Source organism: Scleropages formosus, chromosome 16 (assembly GCF_900964775.1).
Source record: "Scleropages formosus chromosome 16, fSclFor1.1, whole genome shotgun sequence".
NCBI classification, from domain to species: domain Eukaryota; kingdom Metazoa; phylum Chordata; class Actinopteri; order Osteoglossiformes; family Osteoglossidae; genus Scleropages; species Scleropages formosus.
Genome location: NC_041821.1, coordinates 1,303,156 through 1,316,026, shown reverse-complemented (window position 1 = coordinate 1,316,026; position 12,871 = coordinate 1,303,156). Strand labels below are relative to the sequence as shown.

Below are 12,871 nucleotides of genomic sequence, written 5' to 3'. Positions count from 1 at the left end.
AGGTAGCTTAACATTGTAAGCTTGTAAATAAATTAGAAGGGTTTTTTGGAAAAAGTGCCATGTAAATTTATCATTTAAAAGCATCTCTGATTAATAAGAAATATGAAAATGCTGCAGGAGGGGGAGTGATGGCAGTGATGACAACTTTCATATTTGAACTGGTTTATCTGCTGCCTTGTTTAGCAATGTGAATACCACGAGCTCCTTTCAGGATAGCGAATAAGGAACAAGTATGCAAGCAAACCTTTAATACCATGAATATGAAGTATAGCCGGTTTCAGGTCAAACTAGGAAAGTTAAATGATATGAAGGAGGGGCTTCTTCTTGATAAAGAAACACTTCTGAGAGCGCAGCACATTGACTGAGTAATCAAATGTACTGCACACAATGCAGATAGTGATTTCAGCTCTTATATATTTATAATATGATATTGAGCTGAAACTGAAATTTTGATTTCTTTAAATCGCAATAATAAATCAGCGGATAGAAAGAAATACAGAGAATCACCCTATAGGACTACCAAGCCTTTTTTTCATAGGTTTAAACAAAAAAAGGGTAAGTTAAAAGTTTTCATAAATTTAACAGACCTCATTTCGAAATGTATTAAAGTGGTCTCCTCTAGTGTACTAGGACATGTATCGGAAGTAAAAATTTTTAACAGAGGTATTGAAATTTGTATTTGATAGTTTTGAAATCTGAAGCTCAAAAGTGTCTGGACATGAAGTCCATAATATTCCATTTAAATTTATCTTGGAAAAAATATGTGAAGGCTGTATGACAGTGCGAGGGGGGGCAGGTTTGCCCAGGGCCTGCTGTGTAGCAGGTCTGAGGTTCGAGTCCTGCTTGGGGTGCCTTGCAATGGACTAGCATCCTGTCCAGGGTGTGTCCCCTTCCCCTTGCACCCTGTGCTGTTGGGGGAGGCTCTGGCTTACCGTGACCCTGCTTCAGGAAAGTGGTTGTAGACGTTGGTTGGTTGTATGATAGTATTGCAGAATCCGCATTTGAGTGTCATTCACTTTCTGTTCCTACAGCTGTCATTTTTAAATGTTGGCACAGGCTTTGAATACATTTACATTCACACTGATTCATATAGCAAACATTTTTCTCGAAAGCAACGGAGATCTAAAAATTTAATTATTTTTATACACCAGATTTAATTCATTCTATATGCCAAATGTGAATAGCGCAGGTTGTAGTCCATCTCCTGGCTGCTGGTTTAATCCTCCTGAAAAAAATCTCCATCTGTTGATTTGAAGTACTTTTGCTATGTGGCAGAAAAGTGTCTGCAAAATGTACAAAGTAAATGTAAAATGTAAAATGTTCTCATGTTGTACTTTCCCACTAAAATATACAGCTTAGTAAATCAGTCTTGGTTGCTCTTGGTAGAATTATCAGCTAAGCGATGATTACCCGTATCAGTAACAATGTATTACGTGCGTGTGTTTCTGGGGTTCAAGTACCACTTGGGGTGCGTTGCAGCTGACTGGTCCCCTGCCCTGGGAGGGTCCCCTCCGTCCCCTCCGTCCCCTCCGTCCCCTCCGTCCCCTCCCCCTCCAGCCCCGTGTCATGCGTTGCCGGGTTAAGCTCCGGCTTCCCGCAGCCCCTCTCAGAGCACACAGTTGTGGACAGTGTGTATAGAGCATGTCTTTCCTGTTTAATCCTCTTACCTCCAGTAGTCAAAGGATAGTAATAGTAAATTTGTCAAGTTTGTCAGTCTGCTGTAAGAGTGTAACTGGAAGCAGATGATGTCGCAGCTATGAGTGGAAAACATCTAGTGGGGGTCATCAGGTCTGATTCCTGCCCTGCATGGTTGTTTGATGGCTAAGGAAAATAAGGCCGTTTTATAGGACCAGATGTACCTTATGGTGTAAAAATTGTTCCTCACAGTGTTCCCGTATTCCAGGATGATCATGCTCCCATACACACTGCTAAACAGGCTCCGCACATTTCCCCAGACCGAAGATCTAAACACTGATGAATCTTTATAGGAAGTTGCGTATTGTGGAGTGTGAAATAGATTTCCACCTCCTTCATCCCTTGAAGAATCAAAGGCGTTTCTTCTTGAAGAGTGATGTGAAATTTCACTAAACGCAGCTCAGGATCTCAGTGACAACTTTCCATGAAGGGCTGAAGCTGTTGTGAAAGCAAATTGTGGCCTTACATCTTCTTAGGTCCTTCGCATAGATATATCATGACATGTTTCTGGTATTTTGTCTACCCCTCATATGTCTACATAAATTCTTCATGATGTTCTATTTATAGCAATTACAAACAGAACTTGCCTTGCAGGTTACGAGAACACCTCACCAGTATGAGGAAGATGTGGACAGTTGCACTGATACTTCTATCAGGTAATGATTACAAATCTTGACTATAAATTATGTAAGAAAAAACATTTATAAAGAAGTAGAACCTACTACAGTCCAAGAAAATCATACTGGGCTTAAACGAAAAAATGTTACACTGACATAGAGTTCTGTCCACAAAGCAGGTACTGAAACAAATGTGTTTAAAAGGAAATAAATGGAGTACAAGTAAAGAGGGAAATATTCATAATCAGGAGATCAATCCACCACGAGAACACCAAGAGTTCTGGTTAAACGATGAAACTGTTCAATTCCACACTCACCAGCTCTGGTGTCACCACATGAGTCCCTACAAATTTAAATGATTCAATTTTTCCCGCAGTATCGACAGTTCGTACACAAAATGTGACAAGTAATAGTACCACTACAAGTGACACGGCTACGACCCCGATGACAACCGCAACATCGACCACAACTGACACAACAACCACTCCAACGACAACCGCAACGTCGACCACAAATGAAACACCTACAACTCCCACAACTATCACCCAGACGACAAACGCAACGTCGACCACAACTGAAACAACGACAACTCCCACAACAACAGAAACAACAACCACCCCAACGACAACCGCAACGTCGACCACAACTGAAACAACTCCCACAACTACCACTCCAACGATAACCGCAACGTCGACCACAACTGAAACACCTACAACTACCACAGCGACGACAACCGCAACATCGACCGCAACTGAAACAACAACCACCCAGACGACAACCGCAACGTCGACCACAAATGAAACAACTCCCACCCAGATGACAACTGCAACATCTTCCACAACTGAAACGATAACTCCCACAACAACTGAAACAACAACCACCCAGACGACAACCGCAACGTCGACCACAACTGAAACACCTACACCTACCACAACAACTGAAACAACAACCACCCCAACGACAACCACAACGTCGATCACAACTGAAACAACTCCCACAACTACCACTCCAACGAAAACCGCAACGTCAAACACTACTGATACAACTCCCACTCCAACGACAACCGCAACGTCGACCACAGCTGAAACACCTACAACTACCACCCAGACGACAACCGCAACGTCGACCACAACTGAAACAACGACAATTCCCAAAACAACTGAAACAACAACCACTCCAACGACAACCGCAACGTCGACCACAAATGAAACAACAACCACCCAGACGACAACCGCAACGTCGACCACAAATGAAACAACAACTCCCACAACTACCACCCAGACGACAACCGCAACGTCGACCACAACTGAAACAACAACCACCCAGACGACAACCGCAACGTCGACCACAAATGAAACAACAACTCCCACAACTACCACCCAGACGACAACCGCAACGTCGACCACAACTGAAACAACGACAACTCCCACAACAACTGAAACAACAACCACCCCAACGACAACCGCAACGTCGATCACAACTGAAACAACTCCCACAACTACCACTCCAACGACAACCGGAACGTCAAACACTACTGATACAACTCCCACAACTACCACTCCAACGACAACCGCAACGTCGACCAAAACTGAAACAACGACAACTCCCACAACAACTGAAACAACAACCACTCCAACGACAACCGCAACCTCGATCACAACTGAAACAACTCCCACAATTACCACTCCAACGACAACCGGAACGTCAAACACTACTGATACAACTCCCACAACTACCACTCCAACTACAACCGCAACGTCGACCAAAACTGAAACAAAGACAACTCCCACAACAACTGAAACAACAACCACTCCAACGACAACCGCAACGTCGACCACAACTGAAAATACGACAACTCCCACAACAACTGAAACAACAACAACTCCAATGACAACCGCAACGTCGACCACAATTGAAACACCTACAACTACCACAGCGACGACAACCGCAACATCGACCGCAACTGAAACAACAACCACCCAGACGACAACCGCAACGTCGACCACAAATGAAACAACTCCCACCCAGATGACAACTGCAACATCTTCCACAACTGAAACGATAACTCCCACAACAAATGAAACAACAACCACCCAGACGACAACCGCAACGTCGACCACAACTGAAACACCTACACCTACCACAACAACTGAAACAACAACCACCCCAACGACAACCGCAACGTCGATCACAACTGAAACAACTCCCACAACTACCACTCCAACGAAAACCGCAACGTCAAACACTACTGATACAACTCCCACTCCAACGACAACCGCAACGTCGACCACAGCTGAAACACCTACAACTACCACCCAGACGACAACCGCAACGTCGACCACAACTGAAACAACGACAATTCCCAAAACAACTGAAACAACAACCACTCCAACGACAACCGCAACGTCGACCACAAATGAAACAACAACCACCCAGACGACAACCGCAACGTCGATCACAACTGAAACAACTCCCACAACTACCACTCCAACGACAACCGGAACGTCAAACACTACTGATACAACTCCCACAACTACCACTCCAACGACAACCGCAACGTCGACCAAAACTGAAACAACGACAACTCCCACAACAACTGAAACAACAACCACTCCAACGACAACCGCAACATCGATCACAACTGAAACAACTCCCACAATTACCACTCCAACGACAACCGGAACGTCAAACACTACTGATACAACTCCCACAACTACCACTCCAACTACAACCGCAACGTCGACCAAAACTGAAACAAAGACAACTCCCACAACAACTGAAACAACAACCACTCCAACGACAACCGCAACCTCGATCACAACTGAAACAACTCCCACAATTACCACTCCAACGACAACCGGAACGTCAAACACTACTGATACAACTCCCACAACTACCACTCCAACTACAACCGCAACGTCGACCAAAACTGAAACAAAGACAACTCCCACAACAACTGAAACAACAACCACTCCAACGACAACCGCAACGTCGACCACAACTGAAAATACGACAACTCCCACAACAACTGAAACAACAACAACTCCAATGACAACCGCAACGTCGACCACAATTGAAACACCTACAACTACCACAGCGACGACAACCGCAACATCGACCGCAACTGAAACAACAACCACCCAGACGACAACCGCAACGTCGACCACAAATGAAACAACTCCCACCCAGATGACAACTGCAACATCTTCCACAACTGAAACGATAACTCCCACAACAACTGAAACAACAACCACCCAGACGACAACCGCAACGTCGACCACAACTGAAACACCTACACCTACCACAACAACTGAAACAACAACCACCCCAACGACAACCGCAACGTCGATCACAACTGAAACAACTCCCACAACTACCACTCCAACGAAAACCGCAACGTCAAACACTACTGATACAACTCCCACTCCAACGACAACCGCAACGTCGACCACAGCTGAAAACACCTACAACTACCACCCAGACGACAACCGCAACGTCGACCACAACTGAAACAACGACAATTCCCAAAACAACTGAAACAACAACCACTCCAACGACAACCGCAACGTCGACCACAAATGAAACAACAACCACCCAGACGACAACCGCAACGTCGATCACAACTGAAACAACTCCCACAACTACCACTCCAACGACAACCGGAACGTCAAACACTACTGATACAACTCCCACAACTACCACTCCAACGACAACCGCAACGTCGACCAAAACTGAAACAACGACAACTCCCACAACAACTGAAACAACAACCACTCCAACGACAACCGCAACATCGATCACAACTGAAACAACTCCCACAATTACCACTCCAACGACAACCGGAACGTCAAACACTACTGATACAACTCCCACAACTACCACTCCAACTACAACCGCAACGTCGACCAAAACTGAAACAAAGACAACTCCCACAACAACTGAAACAACAACCACTCCAACGACAACCGCAACCTCGATCACAACTGAAACAACTCCCACAATTACCACTCCAACGACAACCGGAACGTCAAACACTACTGATACAACTCCCACAACTACCACTCCAACGACAACCGCAACGTCGACCAAAACTGAAACAACGACAACTCCCACAACAACTGAAACAACAACCACCCCAACGACAACCGCAACGTCGATCACAACTGAAACAACTCCCACAACTACCACTCCAACGACAACCGGAACGTCAAACACTACTGATACAACAACCACTCCAACGACAACCGCAACGTCGACCACAGCTGAAACACCTACAACTACCACCCAGACGACAACCGCAACGTCGATCACAACTGAAACAACGACAACTCCCAGAACTACCACCCAGACGACAACCGCAACGTCGACCACAACTGAAACAACTCCCACAACTACCACCCCGACGACAACCGCAACATCGACCACAAATGAAACAACAACTCCGACAACTACCACCCGGACGACAAACACAACGTCGACCACAACTGATACAACGACAACTCCCACAACTACGACCCCGACGACAAACGGAACGTCGACCAAAATTGAAACACCTACAACTCCCACAACAACTGAAACAACAACCACTCCAACGACAACCGCAACGTCAAACACTACTGATACAACTCCCACAACTACCACTCCAACGACAACCGCAACGTCGACCACAACTGAAACACCTACAACTCCCACAACTACCACTCCAGCGAAAACCGGAACGTCAAACACTACTGATACAACTCCCACTCCAATGACAACCGCAACGTCGACCACAGCTGAAACACCTACAACTACCACCCAGACGACAACCGCAACGTCGACCACAACTGAAACAACTCCCACAACTACCACTCCAACGACAACCGCAACTTTGACCACAACTGAAAGACCTACAACTACCACCCCGACGACAACCGCAACATCGACCACAAATGAAACAACAACTGAAACAACAACCACCCCAACGACAACCGCAATGTCGATCACAACTGATACACCTACAACTCCCACCCAGACGACAACCGCAACGTCGACTACAACTGAAACAACGACAACTCCTACAACTACCACCCCGACGACAACCGCATCGTCAAACACAACTAATACAACTCCCACAACTACCACTCCAATGACAACCGGAACGTCAAACACTACTGATACAACTCCCACAACTACCACTCCAACGACAACCGCAACGTCGACCAAAACTGAAACACCTACAACTCCCACAACAACCACCCAGACGACAACCGCAACGTCGACCACAACTGAAACAACGACAATTCCCACAACAACTGAAACAACAACCACTCCAACGAGAACCGCAACGTTGACCACAAATGAAACACCTACAACTCCCACAACAACCACTCCAACGACAACGGCAACGTCGACCACAAATGAAACAACGACAACTCCCACAACAACTGAAACAACAACCACTCCAACGACAACCGCAACGTCGACCACAAATGAAACACCTACAACTCCCACAACTACCACCCAGACGACAACCGCAACGTCGACCACAACTGAAACAACGACAACTCCCACAACAACTGAAACAACAACCACCCCAACGACAACCGCAACGTTGACCACAACTGAAACACCTACAACTACCACAGCGACGACAACCGCAACATCGACCGCAACTGAAACAACAACCACCCAGACGACAACCGCAACGTCGACCACAAATGAAACAACTCCCACCCAGACGACAACTGCAACATCTTCCACAACTGAAACGATAACTCCCACAACAACTGAAACAACAACCACTCCAACGACAACCGCAACGTCGACCACAACTGAAACAACGACAACTCCCACAACAACTGAAACAACAACAACTCCAATGACAACCGCAACGTCGACCACAATTGAAACACCTACAACTACCACCCCGACGACAACCGCAACGTCGACCACAACTGAAACAACAACCACTCAGACGACAACCGCAACGTCGACCACAACTGAAACAACGACAACTCCCACAACAACTGAAACAACAACCACTCCAACGACAACCGCAACGTCGATCACAACTGAAACAACTCCCACAACTACCACTCCAACGATAACCGCAACGTCGACCAAAACTGAAACACCTACAACTACCACAACAACTGAAACAACAACCACCCCAACGACAACCGCAACGTCGATCACAACTGAAACAACTCCCACAACTACCACTCCAACGAAAACCGCAAAGTCAAACACTACTGATACAACTCCCACTCCAACGACAACCGCAACGTCGACCACAGCTGAAACACCTACAACTACCACCCAGACGACAACCGCAACGTCGACCACAACTGAAACAACGACAATTCCCAAAACAACTGAAACAACAACCACTCCAACGACAACCGCAACGTCGACCACAAATGAAACAACAACAACTCCCAGAACTACCACCCAGACGACAACCGCAACGTCGACCACAACTGAAACAACAACCACCCCAACGACAACCGCAACGTCGACCACAAATGAAACAACAACTCCCACAACTACCACCCAGACGACAACCGCAACGTCGACCACAACTGAAACAACGACAACTCCCACAACAACTGAAACAACAACCACTCCAGCGACAACCGCAATGTCGACCACAAATGAAACAACTCCCACAACTACCACTCCAACGACAACCGGAACGTCAAACACTACTGATACAACTCCCACAACTACCACTCCAACGACAACCGCAACGTCGACCAAAACTGAAACACCTACAACTCCCACAACAACTGAAACAACAACCACTCCAACGACAACCGCAACGTCGATCACAACTGAAACAACTCCCACAATTACCACTCCAACGACAACCGGAACGTCAAACACTACTGATACAACTCCCACAACTACCACTCCAACGACAACCGCAACGTCGACCAAAACTGAAACACCTACAACTCCCACAACAACTGATACAACAACCACTCCAACGACAACCGCAACGTCGACCACAACTGAAAGACCTACAACTACCACCCCGACGACAACCTCAACATCGACCACAAATGAAACAACAACTCCCACAACTACCACCCCAACGACAACCGGAATGTTGATCACAACTGAAACAACTCCCACAACTACCACTCCAACGACAACCGGAACGTCAAACACTGCTGATACAACTCCCACAACTACCACTCCAACGACAACCGGAACGTCAAACACTACTGATACAACTCCCACAACTACCACTCCAACGACAACCGCAATGTCGATCACAACTGAAACAACTCCCACAACTACCACCCCGACGACAACCGCAACGTCGACCACAACTGAAACAACTCCCACAACTACCACCCCGACGACAAACGCAACGTCGACCACAACTGATACAACGACAACTCCCACAACTACCACCCAGACGACAACTGCAACGTTGACCCCAAATGAAACAACGATAACTCCCACAACAACTGAAACAACAACCACTCCAACGACATCCGCAATGTTGATCACAACTGAAACAACGATAACTCCCACAACAACTGAAACAACAACCACCCAGACGACAACCGCAACGTCGACCACACCTGAAACAACAACCACCCAAACGACAACCGCAACGTCGACCAAAACTGAAACACCTACAACTACCACCCCGACGACAACCGCAACGTCAACCACAACTGAAACAACTCCCACAACTACCACTCCAACGACAACCGCAACATCGACCACAGCTGAAACACCTACAACTACCACCCAGACGACAACCGCAACATCGACCACAAATGAAACAACAACTCCCACAACTACCACCCCAACGACAACCGCAACGTCGACCACAACTGAAACAACGACAATTCCCACAACAACTGAAACAACAACCACTCCAACGACAACCGCAACGTTTACCACAACTGAAACAACTCCCACAACTACCACTCCAACGAAAACCGCAACGTCGACCAAAACTGAAACACCTACAACTCCCACAACTACCACCCAGACGACAACCGCAACGTCGACCGGAACTGAAAGAACTCCCACAACAACCACTCCAATGACAACCGCAACTTTGACCACAACTGAAAGACCTACAACTACCACCCCGACGACAACCGCAACATCGACCGCGACTGAAACAACAACCACCCAGACAACAACCGCAACGTCGACCACAAATGAAACAACAACTCCGACAACTACCACCCCGACGACAAACGCAACGTCGACCACAACTGAAACAACGACAACACCCACAACAACTGAAACAACAACCACCCCAACGACAACCGCAATGTCGATCACAACTGAAACAACTCCCACAACTACCACTCCAACGACAACCGGAACGTCAAACACAACTGATACAACAACCACTCCAACGAAAACCGCAACGTCGACCACAGCTGAAACACCTACAACTACCACCCAGACGACAACCGCAACGTCGACCACAACTGAAACAACGACAATTCCCACAACAACTGAAACAACAACCACTCCAACGACAACCGCAACGTCGACCACAAATGAAACAACTCCCACAACTACCACTCCAACGACAACCGAAACGTCAAACACTACTGATACAACTCCCACAACTACCACACCAACGACAACCGCAACGTCGACCAAAACTGAAACACCTACAACTACCACCCCGACGACAACCGCAACGTCAACCACAACTGAAACAACTCCCACAACTACCACTCCAACGACAACCGCAACATCGACCACAAATGAAACAACAACTCCCACAACTACCACCCCAACGACAACTGCAAGGTCTACCACAACTGAAACAACGACAATTCCCACAACAACTGAAACAACAACCACTCCAACGACAACCGCAACGTCTACCACAACTGAAACAACTCCCACAACTACCACTCCAACGACAACCGCAACTTTGACCACAACTGAAAGACCTACAACTACCACCCCGACGACAACCGCAACATCGACCACAAATGAAACAACAACTCCCACATCTACCACCCCGACGACAAACGCAACATCGACCACAACTGATACAACAACCACTCCAACGACAACCGCAACGTCGACCACAACTGAAAGACCTACAACTACCACCCCGACGACAACCGCAACATCGACCACAAATGAAACAACAACTCCCACAACTACCACCCCAACGACAACCGGAATGTCGATCACAACTGAAACAACTCCCACAACTACCACTCCAACGACAACCGCATCGTCAAACAAAACTAATACAACTCCCACAACTACCACTCCAACGACAACCGGAACGTCAAACACTGCTGATACAACTCCCACAACTACCACTCCAACGACAACCGCAACGTCGACCACAACTGAAACAACGACAACTCCAACGACAACCGCAAAGTTGACCACAACTGAAAGAACAACCACTCCAACGACAACGGCAACGTCCACCACAAATGAAACAACGACAACTCCCACAACAACCACTCCAACGACAACCGCAACGTCAATCACAACTGAAACAACTCCCACAATTACCACCCAGACGACAACTGCAACGTTGACCCCAAATGAAACAACGATAACTCCCACAACAACTGAAACAACAACCACTCCAACGACAACCGCAACGTCGACCACAACTGAAACAACGACAACTCCCACAACAACTGAAACAACAACCACCCCAACGACAACCGCAACGTCGATCACAACTGAAACAACTCCCACAACTACCACTCCAACGACAACCGGAACATCAAACACTACTGATACAACTCCCACAACTACCACTCCAACGACAACCGCAACGTCGACCAAAACTGAAACACCTACAACTACCACCCAGACTACAACCGCAACGTCGACCACAACTGAAACAACGACAATTCCCACAACAACTGAAACAACAACCACCCCAACGACAACCGCAACGTCAATCACAACTGAAACAACTCCCACAATTACCACCCAGACGACAACTGCAACGTTGACCCCAAATGAAACAACGATAACTCCCACAACAACTGAAACAACAACCACTCCAACGACATCCGCAATGTTGATCACAACTGAAACAACGATAACTCCCACAACAACTGAAACAACAACCACCCAGACGACAACCGCAACGTCGACCACAACTGAAACAACAACCACCCAGACGACAACCGCAACGTCGACCACAACTGAAACAACAACTCCCACAACTACCACCCAGACGACGACCGCAACGTCGACCACAAATGAAACAACGACAACTCCCACAACTACCACCCCGACGACAAACGCAAAGTCGACCACAACTGAAACAACGACAACTCCCACAACAACTGAAACAACAACCACTCCAACGACAACCGCAACGTCGACCACAACTGAAACACCTACAACTCCCACAACTACCACCCAGACGACAACCGCAACGTCGACCACAACTGAAACAACGACAATTCCCAAAACAACTGAAACAACAACCACTCCAGCGACAACTGCAACGTCGACCACAAATGAAACAACTCCCACAACAACCACTCCAACGACAACCGGAACGTCGACCACAACTGAAAAAACAACTCCCACAA

General features: G+C 47.2%; 1 protein-coding gene and 1 long non-coding RNA gene across 2 annotated transcripts; both read left to right on the top strand.

The window, feature by feature from the left end:
* The first annotated feature begins 351 nt into the window (after positions 1-351).
* LOC114912414 (uncharacterized) lies at positions 352-2,842 on the top strand. Its single transcript, XR_003798263.1, has 3 exons — positions 352-555; positions 2,290-2,351; positions 2,689-2,842. It is a non-coding gene; the product is annotated as an uncharacterized LOC114912414 (long non-coding RNA).
* Positions 2,843-5,258: 2,416 nt separating this feature from the next.
* LOC114912442 (salivary glue protein Sgs-3-like) lies at positions 5,259-7,046 on the top strand (the record flags this gene model as incomplete). Its single annotated transcript, XM_029259273.1, has 4 exons — positions 5,259-5,481; positions 5,777-5,924; positions 6,648-6,917; positions 7,019-7,046. Coding segments are annotated over 4 exons (669 nt in total), but the record flags the coding sequence as incomplete, so codon positions are not given.
* Positions 7,047-12,871: the final 5,825 nt, after the last annotated feature.